Below are 24,659 nucleotides of genomic sequence, written 5' to 3'. Positions count from 1 at the left end.
ACAAATATAAAACAGCTTTTCAGTGTATTATAGCTGTTCAGTGTATTGCAGGTGTTCAGTGTATTATAGGTGTTTATACCATGGTCTGCTGTTTGTCTATTCTTTTCTCAGCAAAGACACCCTTTCTCCAAACTCAACTCAGCGGCAGTTCAGGTAAGAGCAGAAATATTATAAATATTTATCCAAACTATGTTTTTTGCAGTGCCCCCTAATGGTGCTATGTCTTCATCAGAGTGCTCTCCCTCCTTTGCTAGACAATGTTTTTTGATTATATATTATATAATCAAAGTATATTTATATATAAATCTCATCTCTCATCTAATTATATATATATAATATATATAATTCTATACTGCACAGAGCCTCTGTACACTCATTAACCTCTGTAATATAGAAAACAGGCAGCAGCACAGGTTTTAATTATAGAACCTAAAGGTGTTCTGAGGTGTGAATATAGAGAGGGATTACACCACCAGGGTTAACAAAGTTTACTCCATTATGGTCATGTTATTTTACTGTCAGGTTATGCTACTGTCAGGTTATTCTACTGTCAGGTTATTCTACTCTTGGAATATAAGTAGACGACATGCAGCATGATACGATTTATATTATAACTGAATGGAGGATGTGAACATTTCTAACATTACCAGTGAACTACATGAACAATTTTTTATATCCAAGTTTGCTATTCATCTTTTTTCCCCCCACAGATCTCAGGATGGGGGACGCCTTGATGGCAGAGTTTGGGACAGCAGCTCCTTTTCTGAGGAAGTCAGACAAGGAACGTCTGGAGGCCCAGACTCGTCCTTTTGACATGAAGAAGGAGTGCTTTGTGCCTGACCCAGAGGTTGAGTACGTCAAGGCTTCAGTTACCAGTAGAGATGGGGACAAAGTCACAGCTGAAACTGAGTTTGGGAAGGTATGTACATTACAGAAATTTGTGAAAAAAATGGATGTGAGATTCAAATTCAAGATGGTTGATTTGATTGTTGTTTTGGCAATTTAAGATATTCAACTCTGTAAACAATTTGTCTATTTTATTTATCAGACTGTAACAGTGAAGGAGGTTGACGTCCATCCCCAGAACCCGCCAAAGTTTGATAAAATTGAGGACATGGCGATGTTCACCTTCCTGCACGAGCCTGCTGTGCTGTTTAACCTCAAAGAGCGTTATGCAGCCTGGATGATCTACGTGAGTAACAACCACAATGTACAAATAGGTTCCTACTGAGTAGAATATGATCATTAAAGAAGTAAAAATACTCTCCTCCCACACAGACCTACTCAGGACTGTTCTGTGTGACTGTCAACCCCTACAAGTGGCTGCCAGTGTACGATCAGTCAGTTGTCAATGCTTACAGAGGCAAGAAGAGGAGTGAAGCTCCTCCTCACATCTTCTCCATCTCTGACAATGCCTACCAGTACATGCTGTCAGGTAAAACATGGTCTTTTAATACATTTATACTGATGAAGCCAAATTGATCACATTAATGTGGAAATGTGCCTTTTTCTTGACAGACCGGGAAAATCAGTCTGTCCTGATCACGTAAGTGCATAAAAGCCTACATGACTTAACTTGGCCATACAATAGGTATGTATCTGGCTCTTTCATACTGTGCATTTACTATCCCTTCTTAGTGGAGAATCTGGTGCAGGAAAGACTGTGAACACCAAGAGAGTCATCCAGTACTTTGCCAGCATTGCAGCTGTGAGTGGAAAGAAGGACGCAAGTCAGGAAAAAAAGGTAACATTGTAATACTGACAAAGAGAATATTCATTTACAGTTATACTATCAATACTTACTATAGTTTGACATTGGATTTGATATTGGATTCTAGGGCACCCTGGAGGATCAAATCATCCAGTGTAACCCTGCCCTGGAGGCTTTTGGTAATGCCAAGACCATCAGAAATGACAACTCCTCCAGATTTGTAAGATTTCTTCACTGCACTAGAATCACCATGTTTATCTCACCCAGTTGACAGTGAGGGTACAATTTCTTCACTTACAGGGAAAATTCATCAGAATTCATTTTGGAGTGAGTGGGAAGCTTTCGTCCGCAGATATTGAAACTTGTGAGTAGTTTACGACTACTGTCTCCAAAATCATGCTGTATTTAATACAAAATGACTGGTTTGATCAAATCATCAAAGTGAATGACATCATGCTAATAAAACCTGAATTCGAGCAAATGTTTTATATTGTTTTATATTGTTTTATATTTTCTCTTTTTGACAGATCTCCTGGAGAAGTCACGTGTCACTTTCCAGCTCAAGGCTGAGAGAGACTACCACATCTTCTACCAGATCCTGTCTCAAAAGAAACCAGAACTGCTGGGTCAGTATATAAACAGCAGTATATGTACTGTAGTAAAAATGCTTATGCATCGACTACTGTGGATTTAACCAAACCAATCATATAATTTAAGTTTAAATACTTATTTACAGAGATGCTGCTCATCACCAGCAACCCCTATGATTACGCCTTCATCTCCCAAGGAGAGATTGCTGTAACATCCATTGATGACGGTGATGAGCTCATGGCTACTGATGTTAGTAAAACATTTATACGGCAAACATGTTTATCTGTAGTTAGTATTTGACCATCATTGGAGTGTATACACTGTATACTATTGTGTACTAGGAGGCCTTTGATGTGCTGGGCTTCACCCAAGAGGAAAAGAACGGCATTTATAAGCTGACTGGTGCCATCATGCACTATGGCAACATGAAGTTCAAGAACAAACAGAGGGAGGAGCAGGCAGAGGCAGACGGCACTGAGGGTGGGAACATGTGCAAGACAGTTTGTCTGTAGCATCATTGTCTTTTTGTCTATAAAAAATCCAAAAAGGACTGTCAACATAAACATTTTCAGATACCGACAAAGTGGCGTACCTGATGGGCTTGAACTCTGCTGACCTGATCAAGGGTCTCTGCCACCCAAGGGTAAAAGTAGGAAACGAGTGGGTCACCAAAGGTCAGAATGTCCAGCAGGTAATTGTCAGAGAATATACCTCCATGAGCTTTATGAATACCTCATGCCATACATGATGTCCAATAAAGCTTTAATGATGTGCTACAGTGAATTATTATACTTTTTTAACTAAAACTATCAATTATGAAAAAGAAAGTTTGCTGACGTTTCTTAATGTTTTTCTAATCCATCCATCTCTGCAGGTATACTACTCTGTAGGTGCACTTTCCAAGTCAGTGTACGAGAAGATGTTCCTGTGGATGGTGATTAGAATCAACCAATCCCTGGACACCAAGAATGCTCGTCAGCATTTCATTGGTGTGCTGGATATTGCTGGCTTTGAGATCTTTGATGTGCGTATTTGGTGGAAAGGGATAATGTTGAACTTTGAGAACCTTTATCTGTCCATATCTATCTTACTGTCCGTCAATCTATTTTGCTCTCAGCAAACACACTGAAACTGTAAATCTCTTTTCTAGTTCAACACCTTTGAACAGCTGTGCATCAACTTCACTAATGAGAAGCTGCAGCAGTTCTTCAACCACCACATGTTTGTGCTGGAGCAAGAAGAGTACAAGAAAGAAGGAATAGAATGGACATTCATCGACTTTGGCATGGACTTGCAGGCATGCATTGAGCTCATTGAAAAAGTAAGCAGTTCACAATTACAATTTGCCTTGTTATTATAATGTTATTATTTTCCATTTTATTTACAACGTTTTGTCTTACTTTCTAGCCCATGGGTATCATGTCCATCCTTGAAGAGGAGTGCATGTTCCCCAAAGCCAGTGATGCTACATTCAAGGCTAAGCTGTATGACAACCACCTGGGCAAAACTGCCAATTTCCAGAAGCCCAGGATTATAAAAGGTCGACCAGAGGCCCATTTCTCCCTGGTTCACTATGCTGGTATCGTTGACTACAACATTGGTAACTGGCTGGTGAAGAACAAGGACCCTCTGAATGAGACTGTGGTCGGACTCTTTCAGAAGTCAACAATGAAGTTACTTGCAGTTCTCTTTGCTGGTTATGCTGGAGCCGATTCAGGTTTGTTTATGGAGAGTTTGTAAAGATCAGTTCTGAAGTATTTAAACATTTCATCCAAAACGTGATTCATTTTTACCATGAAGCTATGGCTGAGTCTGGTGGAGGCAAAAAGAAGAAAGGCTCTTCCTTCCAGACTGTGTCTGCATTGCACAGGGTCAGCAAGAGTTTGATTTGATTACACTGATGCAGCACAATGACACCCAATATACTGGGTAACATTGTTTAAATCTCAAACAAATGTACCCGTTGACGCATTTACAGGAGAACCTGAACAAACTCATGACCAACTTGAGGTCTACTCACCCCCACTTTGTGCGTTGCCTCATCCCCAATGAGACCAAGACTCCTGGGGCCATGGAGAACCCTTTGGTCATGCACCAGCTGCGCTGTAACGGTGTGCTGGAAGGCATCAGAATCTGCAGAAAGGGATTCCCCAACAGGATTCTGTATGGTGACTTTAAACAAAGGTGAAAAACCATATTAGCCAAGTGTACAATAAGGTTGCTCAGTTTAAATAAGACAAACAATAAAGTTCAGGTGTTTTGTGATGCTGTTTTCAATTCAGATACCGCATCCTCAACCCAAATGCTATCCCTGAGGGACAGTTCATTGACAACAAGAAAGCAGCAGAAAAATTGCTAGGCTCTCTGGACATTGACCATACCCAGTACAAATTAGGACACACTAAGGTAAATCATGTACAAATACAATGTTGTAAAGTATTGTTTCTTTGGGGGAGGAGTCATAAAATTTGTCAATATATATATATATATTTTTTTTTATCAGGTGTTCTTCAAGGCTGGTCTCCTGGGTACACTTGAGGAGATGAGAGATGACCGTCTTGCCCTCATCATCACAGGGATCCAGTCCCATTCACGTGGTCTACTTGCCAGAGTTGAATTCCAGAAAATTGTGGATCGCAGGTAAGGACAGACATTGCTAAAATTAAGTTTACAAGTGAGTTATGAATATGATGTTGTACTTTGCAGAGATGCCCTGCTTGTGATCCAGTGGAACATCCGTGCCTTCATGGGGGTCAAGAATTGGCCCTGGATGAAGATGTACTTCAAGATCAAACCTCTGCTGAAGTCAGCTGAGACTGAGAAAGAGATGGCCAACATGAAGGAAGAGTTTATAAAACTTAAAGAAGCTTATGCTAAATCTGAAGCCCGTAGGAAAGAGCTGGAAGAGAAGATGGTCTCCCTTCTCCAAGAGAAGAATGACCTCCACCTCCAAGTCCAAACTGTGAGCTGTATTTCAACAACAACAACAAAAAAAACAGCATAATCTAGAGTTCAGACAAAATTTGAATATATTTATTGAAGTACATTGTGTTTCACATTGTTGTCCTTATACACTTTTTGCTGTATTTGATCAGGAACAAGATAATCTTAGTGATGCTGAGGAGAGGTGTGAGGGATTGATCAAGAGCAAGATCCAGCTTGAGGCCAAATCCAAGGAGCTGACTGAAAGACTGGAGGATGAGGAGGAGATGAATGCAGAGCTTACTGCTAAGAAGAGGAAGCTGGAGGATGAGTGTTCAGAACTCAAGAAAGACATTGATGATCTGGAACTCACTCTGGCCAAAGTGGAGAAGGAGAAGCATGCCACGGAGAACAAGGTAAAGACCAACATGACTTGATAATGAGATCAAAGTAAAAGGGAGAACAAAATATACCTACACTATATGACTTCAGGTTAAAAACCTGACTGAGGAGATGGCAGCTCTGGATGAAATCATCGCCAAGCTGACCAAGGAGAAGAAAGCTCTTCAGGAGGCTCACCAGCAGACACTGGATGACCTTCAGAGTGAGGAGGACAAAGTCAACACTCTGACCAAGGCCAAAACCAAGCTGGAACAGCAGGTTGATGATGTGAGTATCAAACTGAGTATCAAGTCATCAAGTGTTACTGTAAGTTACAAGTACAACAAAGGTGTATGATTTTTGCCATGATATTCCACTTGTATGACCAACCAGCTTGAAGGTTCTCTGGAGCAAGAGAAGAAAGTAAGAATGGACCTTGAGAGAGCAAGGAGGAAGTTGGAGGGAGACCTGAAGTTGACCCAGGAGAGCCTAATGGACCTGGAGAACGACAAACAGCAGATGGAGGAGAAACTGAAGAAGTGAGATTATAACCCAAAGGACTGTATCACGACAATGCTTACTTTTAAAGAAAGGGTTATAATGTGTATAATTTCCACAGGAAGGACTTTGAGATAAGTCAACTCAGCAGCAAGATTGAGGATGAGCAGGCCATGAGTGCCCAGCTTCAGAAGAAACTGAAGGAGCTGCAGGTTAGTCAATAGCACTGTATGGTTAAAGCTTCCTTGTAGGATACCAGCTGTTTGATCTCTGATCTCATCAGAAATCCTTACATTGTAGGCCCGTATTGAGGAGCTTGAGGAAGAGCTGGAGGCTGAGAGAGCTGCCCGTGCCAAGGTTGAGAAGCAGAGGGCAGACTTGGCCCGAGAGTTGGAGGAGATCAGTGAGAGACTGGAGGAGGCTGGTGGAGCCACTGCTGCCCAGATTGAGATGAACAAGAAGAGGGAGGCAGAGTTCCAGAAGGTGCGCAGAGACCTTGAAGAGGCTACCCTGCAGCATGAGGCTACAGCTGCCACTCTGAGGAAGAAGAATGCAGACAGTGTGGCCGACCTGGGGGAGCAGATTGACAACCTTCAGAGAGTGAAGCAGAAGCTGGAGAAGGAGAAGAGTGAGCTCAGGCTGGAGCTGGACGATGTGGTCTCCAACATGGAGCAGATCGTCAAGTCCAAAGTGAGTGGTGAATATGAGAAGTTAAGAATTATTAACAGGTGTATGTAAGTAGCCTACTGCATATACTGATGGCCAATTGAATACCTCTTTAAACAGACAAACTTGGAGAAAATGTGCAGAACCCTTGAAGACCAGATGAATGAATACAGGACTAAATCTGAGGAGGGACAGCGATCCATCAATGATTTCACCATGCAGAAAGCAAAGCTTCAAACTGAAAATGGTAAGAAAACTGTAGATTGGAATTACATCTCAACGGAAATACCACTGCTACTTTCATGACTTTCCCGGGTGAAAAAATGATTTTTGGTTCTTCTTGCTTTTTTTCAGGTGAACTTGCCAGGCAACTGGAGGAGAAGGACTCCCTGGTTTCCCAACTTACCAGAGGAAAACAGTCTAATGTTCAGCAGATTGAGGATCTCAAAAGACAACTGGAGGAGGAAATCAAGGTATGGACAGTAACAACATTATCATCATTGCAGAAATAATCATTGTCCACCCTCCATATTATGTCTACCTTTTTCCAGGCAAAGAATGCTTTAGCCCATGCAGTGCAGTCTGCTCGCCATGACTCAGAGCTGCTGAGGGAGCAGTATGAGGAGGAGCAGGAGGCCAAGGCTGAGCTGCAGCGCAGCATGTCCAAGGCTAACTCTGAGGTGGCTCAGTGGAGAACCAAGTATGAAACTGATGCCATCCAGAGGACCGAGGAGCTGGAAGAGGCCAAGTAAGGAGATCCTCACAATCAAACAGTGCTTCACTTCAGAAAGGACAATGTACCACAATACATTAATAATGATTGTGCTAGGATTATGCAAAGTTTATTTTCTGTCAAACAGGAAGAAGCTGGCTCAGCGTCTGCAAGATGCAGAAGAGGCTGTGGAAGCTGTCAATGCTAAATGTTCCTCCCTGGATAAGACTAAACACAGACTCCAGAATGAGATTGAAGATCTCATGGTGGATGTGGAGAGATCCAATGCTGCTGCTGCTGTTCTGGACAAGAAGCAAAGAAACTTTGACAAGGTACAGTGACGGATCTTCAAGAGAATCTGGATAGAAATACAGAGCACCATTCATTAATGCTGCTTGTGTCTCCTCCAGGTCCTGGCAGAGTGGAAGCAGAAGTATGAGGAGTCCCAGACTGAGCTGGAAAGCGCCCAGAAGGAGGCCAGATCCCTCAGCACTGAGTTGTTCAAACTGAAGAACTCCTATGAAGAGTCTTTGGATCATCTGGAGACCATGAAGAGGGAGAACAAGAACCTCCAAGGTCTGAATATGAACAAACTTGGCATAAGTCTGTACATTGTTAATCAACATTGGACATTCTTTTAAACTGAATGGGTTCCTGTCAACAGAGGAAATTTCTGACCTGACTGAGCAACTTGGTGAGGGTGGAAAGAGCATCCATGAGTTGGAGAAGATTCGTAAACAGCTGGAGCAGGAGAAGGCTGAGATCCAGACTGCTCTGGAGGAAGCTGAGGTGAGACAAAAAAACTGCATTTTCAATAAAAGTTTCCATTAAGTTGAAATTTCAGGTCACTATACCTTTTCTGTCAGTTTTCAAGCACATATATGATATTCAGCCACAATTTTATTCATCATTTGGAATTTTTCGTAACCATTTTTACAAATTATTTTGAAACAATTAAACAGGGCTCCCTGGAGCATGAGGAAGTCAAGATTCTCAGAGCTCAGCTGGAGTTCAACCAGGTCAAAGCTGACATCGAGCGCAAACTGGTGGAGAAAGATGAGGAGATGGAAATGGCCAAGAGAAACCAGCAGAGGGTGGTGGATACCCTGCAAAGTTCCCTGGAGTCTGAGACTCGCAGCAGGAACGAGGCTCTCAGGCTGAAGAAGAAGATGGAGGGAGACCTCAATGAGATGGAGATCCAGCTCAGCCAGGCCAACAGGCAGGCAGCAGAGGCCCAGAAGCAACTCAAGGGCCTCCATGCACATATGAAGGTAAAAACGTTGGACCTAAAATATCCTGTCTTTCTAAACACCACAATGCCTAGTGACATATTGGATAGAGCCAGAACAAGAATGAACCAGTTCAAGTGCAAGTTTACGTGATAACAACCAATATCTTTTTGACAGGACTCCCAACTGCAGCTGGATGATGCTCTTCGTGGCAATGATGATCTGAAGGAGAACATTGCCATTGTGGAGAGACGTAACAATCTGCTGCAGGCTGAACTGGATGAGCTGAGGTCCATGGTGGAGCAGACTGAGAGAGGCCGCAAACTGGCTGAGCAGGAACTGCTGGATGTCAGTGAGAGGGTTCAGCTGCTACACTCTCAGGTAACATGTTGATGGAGTACACCAGTTAAAACAGGTTATTGCATTCTTTCTAAATAAAAAACGTAACACATTTTCTCTTCTAGAACACCAGCCTGCTGAACCAGAAGAAGAAGCTAGAGGGTGACACTTCCCAGCTTCAGAATGAAGTGGAGGAGGCTGTGCAGGAGTGCAGGAATGCTGAGGAGAAAGCCAAGAAGGCCATCACTGATGCTGCCATGATGGCAGAGGAGCTGAAGAAGGAGCAGGACACCAGTTCTCACCTGGAGCGCATGAAGAAGAACATGGAGCAGACCATCAAGGACCTGCAGCACCGTCTGGATGAAGCTGAGCAAATCGCCATGAAGGGTGGCAAGAAGCAGGTCCAGAAGCTGGAGGCCAGGGTGAGTGTCTGAGGCTGGTTAGTACCTTATGGTACCTTATTCCACCCTTCCAACAAAGGATTTAAGATTATGAAATGTGATCCTGAAGGAAAACAGGTTGACTGCTGTCAACAACTTGGTATCCTTTTCCTCCAGGTGAGGGAGCTGGAGACAGAGGTGGAGTTGGAGCAGAGGAAGAGCAATGATTCAGTGAAAGGAGTCCGTAAATATGAGAGACGCATCAAGGAGCTCACCTACCAGGTATATAGTAGTTCTTGCTGTCATCTGTAAAATGTTCTTTCATCAGAGCGCAGAGATTGATAAACAAGATTGAACAAGATTCTGTTTCCATTTTGCCATGGTCCAGACTGAGGAGGACCGTAAGAACTTGAGCCGTCTGCAAGACCTGGTGGACAAACTGCAGCTGAAGGTCAAATCCTACAAGAGGACTGCAGAGGAGGCTGTGAGTAGAAATATGGATCTCAGAAGCCTTTCTGATTTCAATTTGCTTAAGGGACTCAAATTATTCTCGTCTTTCTAAGGAGGAACAGTCCAACTCTAATCTGGGCAAGTTCCGTAAAATTCAGCATGAGCTGGATGAAGCAGAGGAAAGGGCTGACATTGCTGAGTCCCAGGTCAACAAGATGAGATCCAAGAGTCGTGACGTTGGATCAAAGGTTAGTTTTTGTTTGATCAGAATAATAAAGTCTGCATTTTCTGGTCAGATTTGTGGGATCCAATTTCCTTCAAATCAGTTACAATGAATCTCTAATTACCTTTACTATCTACTAATATTGATCCGTCTTCAGAAAGGACATGATGAAGAGTGAAGCTCAGATGGACCTCTGCGTCTCAAAATGATTGTATCGTAGGAATGTAGTTGTCCCTTCATTTTTCAAAGTAACTATCTATGAAAAATAAAGTGAAGTGTTTCAAACTCTACCTTGTGTGCCACTCTTCCCTTAATAGACAGGTATTTAATATTCAGCAGATATCAGTGGAGCCCTGGACTGCTTTGTAGGGCCTTTATCAAACCAACTGACCTCAAACCCTCCCCCCTCCCCCTGTTGAGACAATGACTAGTGACCGTATCCCATATCTTGCTGTATCTGCATTAGAACGATTCTTCATCATACGTTTGACTTTATTAAAATGCAAGAATTACACTTTGTTTGGATATGTAATTTAATAAATATGGTAGGTAAATGATTAAACTGTATTGTAACAGTTTTATATACATTTGAATCACCAATTAAGAAATGTATTGTTTTGGGAAAGGTTGACACAATAATTTTTGTTGTGATCCCTCTTCATAAGAATGTTTTACTCTCACCAGGTATAACTCACAACCTTAATGTGACAATAATATCCTTATATTCTGAGGCCTAATATTAAAAACACCTTTCAGAAAGTAAGAGTCAAGCCTTGTCAAAGAACAAACAGGAGAGATTATTGGAGAGCTATATGCAGTGATACGTTTCCTTTGTGGTCCCAAGGAGGCAATTCTGACAATAGGAGTTACTGTAAGTCTGAACAGCTGTAAATGCAAACATGTATATAATACTGCCAACTAGTGGACATTGTTTTCTCAGTGGTGCTGTCATATTCATTCATTGACTGAGTAAAATCCCTGTCGGTCAGCAAAAGAAAATCGCAGTTCCTACTAATGTTATTTTTAGTAATTATTGTCACTTTAAAGTAAACTGTGACCCTTATTTCACAATTAATTGGAATCACTTTGGAACAATATACAAAAAAAACAAACAATAGAAACAAGGCAGCTGAGAATGATCTCAACTGAGTCCTTCCTCCACTTCCTCCCTCCTCCACTTCCTCCCTCCTCCACTTCCTCCCTCCTCCACTTGCTCCCGTGTAACATTCAGTTCTGGAGGCTAATTCCGGAGCCTGAGGTGTGAATTTATGGGAGTTGAGAAGACTTGTGTTTGCTATGCAAAGGTCTTGAGAGAGGTAACACTTTCTCCTGCAAAAATCACTCTAACGTTATCAAAGTGTAGATGACAACAATTTCCACAATAAATAAATTGTAAATGTTCTTGACCTTTGTAACTTGAGGCTAGAAAACTGCAAACCAAAGTGGCTCCGCACCCAACACCTTATCCAGTACTGTATTTAAAAAGATGTACAGTGATCCAACCATTTCGATTGATGAAAATGATTTTAGTCTTTGCTACGGTTTTATTTATTGAGACAACGTTACCCCAAATTGATCTGCTGCCCAGTAGTTTATTCATAAATATGCTCCGTTATCTAACATTCATTAGGATTACAATAATTGACTTTTGTGCCGTACAATGGATAACAGTATAAGGCTAAAACGGCCACATGTTACTTGAGAGGGTTGACATGTGTTTGTCCATGTGCAGCTAAAATTAATTTCTTCATGAGCAGTGAGACCTTTGTAAACAAGCAACAGCTGTCACAACTAATCTGTTAGAAAATCTGAGGTTCAAGATTGGGCTTTCAAGTATGTTAAAATGACTCATGGACAAGAAATCCAACATGCCTTGGCTTTGTCTCAGTGATAAAGAAAAGAAAACGATGTTACGTCAAGCATGATAATAGCCCCTCAGTAAGTGACCTTGACTTCATAAAAGGAAATCTGCAGTTGTCCGCACCATATATGTAAACAAAATGCTGTAAGTTTACGTATAGCGTAGTAATTTTTTACCTCTTACATTGTCAATGTGAGAAAAATGGTCAGAGCATTGAACGGAATTATTAGATTCTAACTATTTTGTACATAGAAACAAAACAGGATTGGCAGTCAGCTCTGAAGTTTGGCATTACCATCATGAAGTTTTCTGATGTCAAATTAGAAGCTACAGCAAGTTGATGCACACAAAGCCCTCAGGTCACTCCTCCCCCTGGCCCCCCTGATAGTCTCTTGGAACAATGAGCCTCATCGGTCTATGGGAGCACCCCTCTACCCCAAATAAAGAAATATTTGCATTTGGTTTATCTAGCCCATGATCTCTGTCCATGTAGGGCTGAACATTACCCTTTATAAACTGTCATGCAGGGGAGGAGAGGAGACATACCATAGACAACCTGAGGGTAAGAACATAAGAGGAAGGAAGGGAGGATCCTTGTCATCCTGTAGGAAACAATATTTGTATTTAACATAATATCAGAGGATATAGATGCATCTTAAACAATACTGAGCTGCTGAATAGTTTGATTGTTCTTTACATCCATTTCATTCTCAGCTACAACATTAGTTCAAACTCATCCAAGCCTAACCAACATCAGGTAAGAACTGTCTCAATGGAAATTGTACAGTGTGATGTGACGATAGTCTTAAACATAAATCATGTACAGTGTTGTGAGTTATCATCACTGTATTTACAACACATTTCATTGTATGAATTGGCAATTTCAATGCATAATAAAAAAACAATGATTGCTGCCATCATGTGGCCAATATGTTGAAAATAGGAAATCTTTGAATGTTTATTTCATAGACTGAACACGTAAAACAAATTGACAAAGCATCTCGCAAGAGTAATACTGAACTTTGGTTGTCTAGCTTCAGTGACTTTCCTTTACTGTGCAGATAATTTCATACAGTAAACCTATGCGGGTCTGTCCGGTAACACTTTACATTGAGGTTTCATGAACTACCATATGACTACATAGTAATACCTATAGTACCAACATTGTAGAAAAATACAAACTGCTATGTAGTTAGACTTCAATAGACTTCAAAGTTTAACAGTTCATGGTATTACACAATTGAAACATTGTCTGAGCTCCTTTTGGGTTGGGATTTCGAGGGGTAAATGGATTTTAACAATGATTTTGTTTAGTTAACACACATTTTAACTGCCTACTTCTACTACGTAGTTTCTGTACATAGTGGTAAATGTAACCTGTATGTTAAGCTGATTAAACACAGCATACATCATTTCACGATATAAACAGTTTTTTATTACTCATGATCTCGCAGATCTCAGGATGGGGGACGCCTTGATGGCAGAGTTTGGGACAGCAGCTCCTTTTCTGAGGAAGTCAGACAAGGAACGTCTGGAGGCCCAGACTCGTCCTTTTGACATGAAGAAGAACTGCTTTGTGCCTGACCCAGAGGTTGAGTACGTCAAGGCACTAATAAGCAGTAGAGATGGGGACAAAGTCACTGTTGAAACTGAGTTTGGGAAGGTATGCACAGCAGAATTATTAATAAATAAAAATGGCTGATTGTCAAACTGTTTATACTGTATATGGTAAACAATAAATCAAGTCTATGGTATTTTCTAATAATGCAAAAGGTCACAAACAGTATAGTAATTTACAGTCTGCACTCTATCAATTTCCAGACAACAACACATAAGGAGGATGACATCCATCCCCAGAACCCGCCAAAGTTTGATAAAATTGAGGACATGGCGATGTTCACCTTCCTGCACGAGCCTGCTGTGCTGTTTAACCTCAAAGAGCGTTATGCAGCCTGGATGATCTACGTGAGTAACAACCACAACGTACAAATAGGTTCCTACTGAGTAGAATATGATCATTAAAGAAGTAAAAATACTCTCCTCCCACACAGACCTACTCAGGACTGTTCTGTGTGACTGTCAACCCCTACAAGTGGCTGCCAGTGTACGATCAGTCAGTTGTCAATGCTTACAGAGGCAAGAAGAGGAGTGAAGCTCCTCCTCACATCTTCTCCATCTCTGACAATGCCTACCAGTACATGCTGTCAGGTAAAACATGGTCTATTAATACATTTATACTGATGAAGCCAAATTGATCACATTAATGTGGAAATGTGCCTTTTTCTTGACAGACCGGGAAAATCAGTCTGTCCTGATCACGTAAGTGCATAAAAGCCTACATGACTTAACTTGGCCATTCAATAGGTATGTATCTGGCTCTTTCATACTGTGCATTTACTATCCCTTCTTAGTGGAGAATCTGGTGCAGGAAAGACTGTGAACACCAAGAGAGTCATCCAGTACTTTGCCAGCATTGCAGCTGTGAGTGGAAAGAAGGACGCAAGTCAAGAAAAAAAGGTAACATTGTAATCCTGACAAAGAGAATATTAATTTACAGTTATACTATCAAAACTTACTATAATTTGACAATGGATTTGATATTGGATTCTAGGGCACCCTGGAGGATCAAATCATCCAGTGTAACCCTGCCCTGGAGGCTTTTGGTAATGCCAAGACCATCAGAAATGACAACTCCTCCAGATTTGTAAGATTTCTCCAGTCATGTTTTACATGCACTAGAATCAACATGATTATATCACCCAGTTGACAGTGAGGGTACAATTCTTTCACTTACAGGGAAAATTCATCAGAATTCATTTTGGAGTGAGTGGGAAGCTTTCATCCGCAGACATTGAAACTTGTGAGTAGTTTACGACTACTGTCTCCAAAACAATACAGTATTCAATATGATACAACTAGTCTGATGAAACCATCAATACCCTTGACTTCCTGCTCATGAATCCTGTTTGATCCAAGTAAATTCACATGTATTCTTTCTTCTTGATAGATCTCCTGGAGAAGTCTCGTGTCACTTTCCAGCTCAAGGCTGAGAGAGACTACCACATCTTCTACCAGATCCTGTCTCAAAAGAAACCAGAACTGCTGGGTCAGTATATAAACAGCAGTATATGTACTGTAGTAAAAATGCTTATGCATCGACTACTGTGGATTTAACCAAACCAATCATATAATTTAAGTTTAAATACTTATTTACAGAGATGCTGCTCATCACCAGCAACCCCTATGATTACGCCTTCATCTCCCAAGGAGAGATTGCTGTAACATCTATTAATGATTCTGATGAGCTGATGGCTACTGATGTAAGTGAATCATATATATATAGCGTTCAGGGCAATCTACTGTAATAGTATATGTAAAAATGTAATGTAAACATTTTCAACTTTACAATAGGAAGCCTTTGATGTGCTGGGATTCACCCAAGAGGAAAAGAACGGCATTTATAAGCTGACTGGTGCCATCATGCACTATGGCAACATGAAGTTCAAGAACAAGCAGAGGGAGGAGCAGGCAGAGGCAGATGGCACTGAGGGTAACTCTTTAATGATTCAAATATTAAAACTATCATATTGCGTAACACTTGAATCCCTTGTGTGTGGCATGGTCTTTAATCATTGTGAAATAGTTCACTGTGTTCAAATGTGAAATCTGTTATCAGCACCATCAAACCTGCAAAATGTGTTGTAACTCAATGTGTCCTAATTAGTTAAATACAAGATTACATAAAACCAAAATGTGGGGCTATATCAAACCAGCTACAACCTATGTTTTACAAATCCCTGCCTCTGCATTTTCAGATACCGACAAAGTGGCGTACCTGATGGGCTTGAACTCTGCTGACCTGATCAAGGGTCTCTGCCACCCAAGGGTCAAAGTAGGAAACGAGTGGGTCACCAAAGGTCAAAGTGTCCAGCAGGTTAGTCTCAAGATTAAAGTAATCACAGTTACTTTGTTAGAGAGAAGTTTCAATAGAAGCCTTGCAATAATGTTAATCAGATCTTGTGACCTTTAAAAACATGGATGTATAAAGTGTTTTTGGACAAAGTTGGATTAACATCCATAACAATAATCCCTCTGTCCATTTTACAAATGTTCATATTGATCCATGTTTAATGCAATTTATTGGACCCTCCTGTACAGGTGTACTACTCCATTGGTGCTCTGTCCAAGTCAGTGTATGAGAAGATGTTCCTGTGGATGGTGGTGAAAATCAACCAAACCCTTGACACCAAAAATGCTCGCCAGCATTACATTGGTGTGCTGGACATTGCTGGCTTTGAGATTTTTGATGTAAGTTTTTGCTGAAAGGATCATGTGCACATTACCAACATTTCTACATTAGTAAGCTTTGCAGTCAACAAGAACACTGAAACTGTAAATCTCTTCTCCAGTTCAACACCTTTGAACAGCTGTGCATCAACTTCACTAATGAGAAGCTGCAGCAGTTCTTCAACCACCACATGTTTGTGCTGGAGCAAGAAGAGTACAAGAAAGAAGGAATTGTTTGGGAGTTTATTGACTTTGGCATGGACTTGGCAGCCTGCATTGAGCTCATTGAAAAGGTTGGTCTGTGTAGATGTGTCCAAAATGAATCACATCAAAGTTGTCTTGTGAAAGCAGATGATATGAAATGACAAGATGCAACATTTCTAATTGTTACTTTTAACTTCTCTGTCACCAGCCCATGGGTATCATGTCCATCCTTGAAGAGGAGTGCATGTTCCCCAAAGCCAGTGATGCTACATTCAAGGCTAAGCTGTATGACAACCACCTGGGCAAAACTGCCAATTTCCAGAAGCCCAGGATAATAAAAGGTCGACCAGAGGCCCATTTCTCCCTTGTTCACTATGCTGGTATCGTTGACTACAACATTGGTAACTGGCTGGTGAAGAACAAGGACCCTCTGAATGAGACTGTGGTCGGACTCTTCCAGAAATCAAGCCTTAAGTTATTGGGTGTGCTTTTTGCTGGCTATGCTAGTGCTGACGCTGCTGGTAAATATACAAATAATTCTAATCTTCTATCTTAAAAAACAAAAAAATGATGATGATAATATACAGTATTTGATCTTCTAATTCATGACAGCTGAGGCTGGAGGAGGAAAGAAGAAGAAAGGCTCCTCTTTCCAGACAGTGTCTGCTTTGCACAGGGTGAGTTTGTGTGTGGATGTTCAAGATGTTACAGTGATGATGATGAATTCGTTTTTACTATAGATTAGATCTAATACAAAAACAATAGCAGCATGATTGTTAAAAATATTTCTATCCACAGGAGAACCTGAACAAACTCATGACCAACTTGAAGTCTACTCACCCCCACTTTGTGCGTTGCCTCATCCCCAATGAGACCAAGACTCCTGGGGCCATGGAGAACCCTCTGGTCATGCACCAGCTGCGCTGTAATGGTGTGCTGGAAGGCATCAGAATCTGCAGGAAGGGATTCCCCAACAGGGTTCAGTATGGTGACTTCAAACAAAGGTGGAAAACTGTTTTTGCATAAATGTTTAATCTTTTTTACATATAAACGTGAACAGATCAATGTACTCAATAATAGTTTTATACACTTATGATTTGATACAGATACCGCATCCTGAATCCAAATGTTATTCCTGAGGGAGCGTTTATGGACAACAAGAAGGCAGCAGAAAAACTGCTGGGTAGTCTGGACATTGACCATGAGCAGTATAGATTAGGACACACCAAGGTAAATGTACTGAAAATGAGAGGCTGGCATAAAAAACCTGTTTCAATGAGCAGCATGAAAACTTATAATTTGAGTATCTTTATCAGGTGTTCTTCAAGGCTGGTCTGCTGGGTGTTCTAGAGGAGATGAGAGACGACCGTCTTGCTCTCATCATCACAGGGATCCAGTCCAGAGCACGTGGTGTATTAGCCAGAAATGAGTTCCAGAAAATTGTAGAGCGCAGGTATTGTACAAATTGACATACTGTAGTTCCAATTCTCAAAATTATAAGTGAGAAGTTCAAGAGACATTACTTCTTTGCAGAGATGCCCTGCTTGTGATCCAGTGGAACATCAGGGCCTTCATGGGGGTCAAGAATTGGCCCTGGATGAAGATGTACTTCAAGATCAAGCCTCTGCTGAAGTCAGCTGAGACTGAGAAAGAGATGGCCAACATGAAGGAAGAGTTTATTAAACTTAAAGAAGCTTATGCTAAATCTGAAGCCCGTAGGAAAGAGCTGGAAGAGAAGATGGTCTCCCTTCTCCAAGAGAAGAACGACCTCCACCTCCAAGTCCAAACTGTGAGTGAAAGTCAGAACAAACTTTTATAATAATATAATTGAAGCGTCTTTCGTTGCAAGTTGTAAATATTTGGTCCCCTCACAGGAACAAGACAGTCTGGGAGATGCTGAGGAGAGGTGTGAGGGATTGATCAAGAGCAAGATCCAGCTTGAGGCCAAATCCAAAGAGCTGACTGAAAGACTGGAGGATGAGGAGGAGATGAATGCAGAGCTTACTGCTAAGAAGAGGAAGCTGGAGGATGAGTGTTCAGAACTCAAGAAAGACATTGATGATCTGGAACTCACTCTGGCCAAAGTGGAAAAGGAGAAGCATGCCACGGAGAACAAGGTAAAGACCAACATGACTTGATAATGAGTTCAAAGTAAAAGTGAGAACAAAATATTCCTACAATCTATTTCTTCAGGTTAAAAACCTGACTGAGGAGATGGCAGCTCTGGATGAAATCATCGCCAAGCTGACCAAGGAGAAGAAAGCTCTCCAGGAGGCTCACCAGCAGACACTGGACGACCTTCAGAGTGAGGAGGACAAAGTCAACACTCTGACCAAGGCCAAAACCAAGCTGGAACAGCAGGTTGATGATGTGAGTATCAAACTGAGTATCAAGTCATCAAGTGTTACTGTAAGTTACAAGTACAACAAAGGTGTATGATTTTCGTCATGATATTCCACTTGTATGATCAACCAGCTTGAAGGATCTCTGGAGCAAGAGAAGAAAGTAAGAATGGACCTTGAGAGAGCCAAGAGGAAGTTGGAGGGAGACCTGAAGTTGACCCAGGAGAGCCTAATGGACCTGGAGAACGACAAACAGCAGATGGAGGAGAAACTGAAGAAGTGAGATTATAACCCAAAGGACTGTATCACTACAATGCTTACTTTTAAAGAAAGGGTTATAATGTGTATAATTTCCACAGGAAGGACTTTGAGATAAGTCAACTCAGCAGCAAGATTGAGGATGAGCAGGCCATGAGTGCCCAGCTTCAGAAGAAACTGAAGGAGCTGCAGGTTAGTCAATAGCACTGTATGGTTAAAGATTCCTTGTAGGATACCAGCTGTTTGAACTCTAATCTCATCAGAAATCCTTACATTGTAGGCCCGTATTGAGGAGCTTGAGGAAGAGCTGGAGGCTGAGAGAGCTGCCCGTGCCAAGGTTGAGAAGCAGAGGGCAGACTTGGCCCGAGAGTTGGAAGAGATCAGTGAGAGACTGGAGGAGGCTGGTGGAGCCACTGCTGCCCAGATTGAGATGAACAAGAAGAGGGAGGCAGAGTTCCAGAAGGTGCGCAGAGACCTTGAAGAGGCTACCCTGCAGCATGAGGCTACAGCTGCCACTCTGAGGAAGAAGAATGCAGACAGTGTGGCCGACCTGGGGGAGCAGATTGACAACCTTCAGAGAGTGAAGCAGAAGCTGGAGAAGGAGAAGAGTGAGCTCAGGCTGGAGCTGGACGATGTGGTCTCCAACATGGAGCAGATCGTCAAGTCCAAAGTGAGTGGTGAATATGAGAAGTTAGGAATTACTAACAGGTGTATGTAAGTAGCCTACTGCATATACTGATGGCCAATTGAATACCTCTTTAAACAGACAAACTTGGAGAAAATGTGCAGAACCCTTGAAGACCAAATGACTGAGTACAGGACTAAATCTGAGGAGGGACAGCGATCCATCAATGATTTCACCATGCAGAAAGCAAAGCTTCAAACTGAAAATGGTAAGAAAACTGTAGATGAAAGATGTAGCCATGAAAGTCTAATGGATATACAACAGCTTATACCTTTGGTTTAAAAGAGAAAATATGATTTAGACTGAAAGGACTTTTTAAGGTGTCCAAAAAAGTATTCAAAACAGCACAACATACATTATATTTGTAATCATAGGTGAACTTACCAGGCAACTGGAGGAGAAGGACTCCCTGGTTTCCCAACTCACCAGAGGAAAACAGTCTCATGTTCAGCAGATTGAGGATCTCAAAAGACAACTGGAGGAGGAAGTCAAGGTATGGACAGTAACTGCATTATCATCCTAGCAGAAATAATCATGGTCCAGCATCAATATTATGTCTACCTTTTTCCAGGCAAAGAATGCTTTAGCCCATGCAGTGCAGTCTGCTCGCCATGACTCAGAGCTGCTGAGGGAGCAGTATGAGGAGGAGCAGGAGGCCAAGGCTGAGCTGCAGCGCAGCATGTCCAAGGCTAACTCTGAGGTGGCTCAGTGGAGAACCAAGTATGAAACTGATGCCATCCAGAGGACCGAGGAGCTGGAAGAGGCCAAGTAAGGAGATCCTCACAATCAAACAGTGCTTCACTTCAGAAAGGACAATGTACCACAATACATTAATAATGATTGTGCTAGGATTATGCAAAGTTTATTTTCTGTCAAACAGGAAGAAGCTGGCTCAGCGTCTGCAAGATGCAGAAGAGGCTGTGGAAGCTGTCAATGCTAAATGTTCCTCCCTGGATAAGACTAAACACAGACTCCAGAATGAGATTGAAGATCTCATGGTGGATGTGGAGAGATCCAATGCTGCTGCTGCTGTTCTGGACAAGAAGCAAAGAAACTTTGACAAGGTACAGTGACGGATCTTCAAGAGAATCTGGGTAGAAATACAGAGCACCATTCATTAATGCTGCTTGTGTCTTCTCCAGGTCCTGGCAGAGTGGAAGCAGAAGTATGAGGAGTCCCAGAGTGAGCTGGAAAGTGCCCAGAAGGAGGCCAGATCCCTCAGCACTGAGCTGTTCAAACTGAAGAACTCCTATGAAGAGTCTTTGGATCATCTGGAGACCATGAAGAGGGAGAACAAGAACCTCCAAGGTCTGGATATGAACAAACTTGGCATAAGTCTTTACATTGTTAATCAACATTGGACATTCTTTTAAACTGAATGGGTTCCTGTCAACAGAGGAAATTTCTGACCTGTCTGAGCAACTTGGTGAGGGTGGAAAGACCATCCATGAGTTGGAGAAGATTCGTAAACAGCTGGAGCAGGAGAAGGCTGAGATCCAGACTGCTCTGGAGGAAGCTGAGGTGAGACAAAAAAAAAAGATTTAAAGGAAAAAAAAGTAATCCCAGAAGCATTTGCAGGACACATATTATGGGCTGTGTTCTTGTAGGGCTCCCTGGAGCACGAGGAAGGCAAGATTCTCAGAGCTCAGCTGGAGTTCAACCAGGTCAAAGCTGACATTGAGCGCAAACTGGTGGAGAAGGAGGAGGAGATGGAAATGGCCAAGAGAAACCAGCAGAGAGTGGTGGATACCCTGCAAAGTTCCCTGGAGTCTGAGACTCGCAGCAGGAACGAGGCCCTCAGGCTGAAGAAGAAGATGGAGGGAGACCTCAATGAGATGGAGATCCAGCTCAGCCAGGCCAACAGGCAGGCAGCAGAGGCCCAGAAGCAACTCAAGGGCCTCCATGCACATCTAAAGGTTGCATTATGTATTTTTATTTTAAACATAAAAATGGTTAATCCAATATATATATATATATATATATATATATATATATATATATATATATATATATATATATATATATATATATATATCTGCGTATGCATATATGTCACAATTTAGAACAAACTGGAAGTTCAAGTAATACCATGTCAATACTACTATCACATATTCATTAAAGCAAGAGAATAATACACCAAATGAAAATGACCAAAATATTCTATTTCCCGACAGGACTCCCAACTGCAGCTGGATGATGCTCTTCGTAGCAATGATGATCTGAAGGAGAACATTGCCATTGTGGAGAGACGTAACAATCTGCTGCAGGCTGAACTGGATGAGCTGAGGTCCATGGTGGAGCAGACTGAGAGAGGCCGCAAACTGGCTGAGCAGGAACTGCTGGATGTCAGTGAGAGGGTTCAGCTGCTACACTCTCAGGTAACATGTTGATGGAGTACACCATTTAAAACAAGTCATTGCATTCTTTCTAAATAAAAAAACATAACACATTTTCTTTTCTAGAACACCAGCCTGCTGAACCAGAAGAAGAAGCTAGAGGGTGACACTTCCCAGCTTCAGAATGAAGTGGAGGAGGCTGTGCAGGAGTGCAGGAATGCTGAGGAGAAAGCCAAGAAGGCCATCACTGATGCTGCCATGATGGCAGAGGAGCTGAAGAAGGAGCAGGACACCAGTTCTCACCTGGAGCGCATGAAGAAGAACATGGAGCAGACCATCAAGGACCTGCAGCACCGTCTGGATGAAGCTGAGCAAATCGCCATGAAGGGTGGCAAGAAGCAGGTCCAGAAGCTGGAGGCCAGGGTGAGTGTCTGAGGCTGGTTAGTACCTTATGGTACCTTATTCCCTCCTTCCAACAAAGGATTTAAGATTATGAAATGTGATCCTGAAGGAAAACAGGTTGACTTCTGTCAACAACTTGGTATCCTTTTCCTCCAGGTGAGGGAGCTGGAGACAGAGGTGGAGTTGGAGCAGAGGAAGAGCAGTGATTCAGTGAAAGGAGTCCGTAAATATGAGAGACGCATCAAGGAGCTCACTTACCAGGTATATAGTAGTTCTTGCTGTCATCTGTAAAATGTCCTTTCATCAGAGCAGAGATTGAAAAACAAGGTGGAACATGATTCTGTTTCCCTTTTGTCATGGTCCAGACCGAGGAGGACCTTAAGAACTTGAGCCGTCTGCAAGACCTGGTGGACAAACTGCAGCTGAAAGTCAAGTCCTACAAGAGAACTGCAGAGGAGGCTGTGAGTAGATTTAAGTAACCTCAGAAGCCTTTCTGATTTCAATTTGCTTGAGGGACTAAAATGATTCTCATTGTCTTTCTCAGGAGGAACAGTCCAACTCTAATATGGGAAAGTTCCGTAAAATTCAGCATGAGCTGGATGAAGCAGAGGAAAGGGCTGACATTGCTGAGTCCCAGGTCAACAAATTGAGAACCAAGAGTCGTGATGTAGGATCAAAGGTTAGTTCTTGTTTGACTGACCTATAGTTTTAAGTATAGAATATTGAATCCAAGTCTTTTGATTTCCAAAGGCCTACATAGGAATAATTGTGTACTTAGCCTGTTTGCAGTTCTACCTCACCTTTTCTGACTTTGTTTTTGGATCCTTCTCCATCAGAAAGGACATGAAGAAGAATGAAGCTTCAAGATGGACTTGCCAAATTCTTGAAACAATAGTAATGTAGTGATCCCTTTATTTTCCTTGTACAAATTAAGTCAAATAAAGAGTTAGCACCTTTCTGTGCTGCTTGTCCGTGTACAGATTTCTTGGATCAGATATAGCCAGTATAAAATTACACATAAATCTTTTTGGAACATCTGATCAATACATCTAATACTGGATTACTAATGTGGTAGTGTATATCAAAACATCATTAATTACAGAAAGTCCATACTGTAAACTGATATAAAATATCAACATGAAATAATTCATCTATGTTATGTATTATATATGTATGAATCGTACTTACGTTATTCTGATGTGCCTGCATTAAGAACCCCATCAGACAGGAGAGATGACGTCACGGTAAACTTCCTTTGTGGTCCAATGGAGGCCATTCTGATAGTAGGAGTTAGACATCCGTTCTATCTATTAGTCTGTTTAACCCCAACTCTTAGTCAGCACCTCTTGAATCCATGTTCTTGTATTGTTCATGCCTCGGGTGAGCTGTTTGGTTAAGAGACATTCAACAGGTCTCTCTGAAATTTTGTAATAAATAATGTCCAACAACAATTCATCCGTTACTGTAAAGTTGTTGGGACCCATGTTCCTTCCCTTCACTATATGACAGCAAGTTTTAGAGCCCCACAGATGGCCACATAAGTCGCTATGTGACATGTCAGCAGCACATATTCTGTTCGTCCTTGAGTGTAAAGATAACCCTGTAAGATTCCTACATTGCATGTGAGCAATGCAAAAGGTGTGAAAAGGGTACATCATCATTTCTATTCTGGTACATCACTGATATACAAATCAGTCACTTTGCTGTTCATATTGTCTCAATATACTGTATTTATTGAAAATTGTTTTATTTGTTTATTATTGGTAGGCTTAACAGTGGAAAGATCTACCAAGACACTCTGCAATGTTCTACATTCATTCAAACACCTTAATAATCTGAAAGAAAGAGCTTTTCCAGAGCTGCATGTTCAAGTACTGTCCATTCATACATGACTGTACTTCCATTGTCACTGGCATTAAAAGTACCAGACAGCTGAGAATGATCCCCTCAACAGAGAGGGTAGCATTCAGTTCAGGAGGCTAATTACGGAGCCTCACAGTCAGAGGTGAAGCCTGAGGTGTAGATTTATGAGACTTAAGAAGGCTTCTGTTTGTCATGCAAAGGTCTTGAGAGAGGTAACACTTTCTCCTGCAAATATTTCAAACATATTATTAAATAATTGATGATTTAGTCAGTTATCTTGATCTTAACACCAGCAAAAATAAGACCTTGTTAATTTCTG

The 24,659-nt window shown here is 41.7% G+C and overlaps 2 protein-coding genes across 2 annotated transcripts; both read left to right on the top strand.

Moving 5' to 3' along the window:
- The first annotated feature begins 710 nt into the window (after positions 1–710).
- On the top strand, positions 711–10,295 carry LOC124470177 (myosin-7-like). Its single transcript, XM_047023944.1, has 37 exons — positions 711–919; positions 1,049–1,192; positions 1,279–1,435; positions 1,519–1,546; positions 1,639–1,744; positions 1,839–1,931; positions 2,012–2,075; positions 2,239–2,337; positions 2,448–2,551; positions 2,644–2,782; positions 2,875–2,993; positions 3,177–3,326; positions 3,453–3,623; positions 3,710–4,019; positions 4,103–4,173; positions 4,281–4,486; positions 4,585–4,708; positions 4,806–4,942; positions 5,009–5,264; positions 5,398–5,640; positions 5,717–5,893; positions 5,999–6,144; positions 6,225–6,315; positions 6,404–6,793; positions 6,890–7,016; positions 7,124–7,242; positions 7,321–7,517; positions 7,630–7,813; positions 7,892–8,057; positions 8,146–8,270; positions 8,444–8,752; positions 8,888–9,091; positions 9,175–9,471; positions 9,607–9,711; positions 9,818–9,913; positions 9,993–10,127; positions 10,260–10,295. Exons 1-37 carry the CDS (start codon positions 719–721, stop codon positions 10,278–10,280), a joined length of 5,811 nt encoding a protein of 1,936 aa, XP_046879900.1. The 5' UTR covers positions 711–718; the 3' UTR covers positions 10,281–10,295.
- Positions 10,296–12,501: 2,206 nt separating this feature from the next.
- Positions 12,502–23,439, top strand: LOC124470174 (myosin-7-like). The gene is made up of 38 exons (XM_047023940.1): positions 12,502–12,720; positions 13,418–13,626; positions 13,785–13,928; positions 14,015–14,171; positions 14,255–14,282; positions 14,375–14,480; positions 14,575–14,667; positions 14,760–14,823; positions 14,971–15,069; positions 15,180–15,283; positions 15,375–15,513; positions 15,779–15,897; positions 16,122–16,271; positions 16,373–16,543; positions 16,663–16,975; positions 17,067–17,131; positions 17,253–17,458; positions 17,561–17,684; positions 17,771–17,907; positions 17,988–18,243; positions 18,329–18,571; positions 18,648–18,824; positions 18,930–19,075; positions 19,156–19,246; positions 19,335–19,724; positions 19,821–19,947; positions 20,114–20,232; positions 20,311–20,507; positions 20,620–20,803; positions 20,882–21,047; positions 21,136–21,260; positions 21,347–21,655; positions 21,914–22,117; positions 22,202–22,498; positions 22,634–22,738; positions 22,843–22,938; positions 23,022–23,156; positions 23,314–23,439. The coding sequence occupies exons 2-38, from the start codon at positions 13,426–13,428 to the stop codon at positions 23,332–23,334; spliced, it is 5,808 nt and encodes a 1,935-aa protein (XP_046879896.1). The 5' UTR covers positions 12,502–12,720; positions 13,418–13,425; the 3' UTR covers positions 23,335–23,439.
- The last annotated feature ends 1,220 nt before the right edge of the window (positions 23,440–24,659 follow it).

The sequence above is a fragment of the Hypomesus transpacificus genome, chromosome 8 (assembly GCF_021917145.1).
Source record: "Hypomesus transpacificus isolate Combined female chromosome 8, fHypTra1, whole genome shotgun sequence".
NCBI classification, from domain to species: Eukaryota; Metazoa; Chordata; class Actinopteri; order Osmeriformes; family Osmeridae; genus Hypomesus; species Hypomesus transpacificus.
Note: the sequence above shows the minus strand (reverse complement) of the source record. Positions and strands in the feature narration are given on the sequence as shown.

What these genes read in the sequence shown, in the direction of transcription:
- LOC124470174 (XM_047023940.1), top strand. Translation starts at nt 13,426, where the DNA reads ATGGGGGACGCCTTGATGGCAGAGTTTGGGACAGCAGCTCCTTTTCTG. An exon ending in ATGCAGCCTGGATGATCTAC is followed by an intron (nt 13,929 to 14,014) that starts GTGAGTAACAAC and finishes CCTCCCACACAG; the next exon opens with ACCTACTCAGGACTGTTCTG. An exon ending in TCAAGGAGCTCACTTACCAG is followed by an intron (nt 22,739 to 22,842) that starts GTATATAGTAGT and finishes GTCATGGTCCAG; the next exon opens with ACCGAGGAGGACCTTAAGAA.
- LOC124470177 (XM_047023944.1), top strand. Translation starts at nt 719, where the DNA reads ATGGGGGACGCCTTGATGGCAGAGTTTGGGACAGCAGCTCCTTTTCTG. An exon ending in ATGCAGCCTGGATGATCTAC is followed by an intron (nt 1,193 to 1,278) that starts GTGAGTAACAAC and finishes CCTCCCACACAG; the next exon opens with ACCTACTCAGGACTGTTCTG. An exon ending in CTGTGTCTGCATTGCACAGG is followed by an intron (nt 4,174 to 4,280) that starts GTCAGCAAGAGT and finishes ACGCATTTACAG; the next exon opens with GAGAACCTGAACAAACTCAT.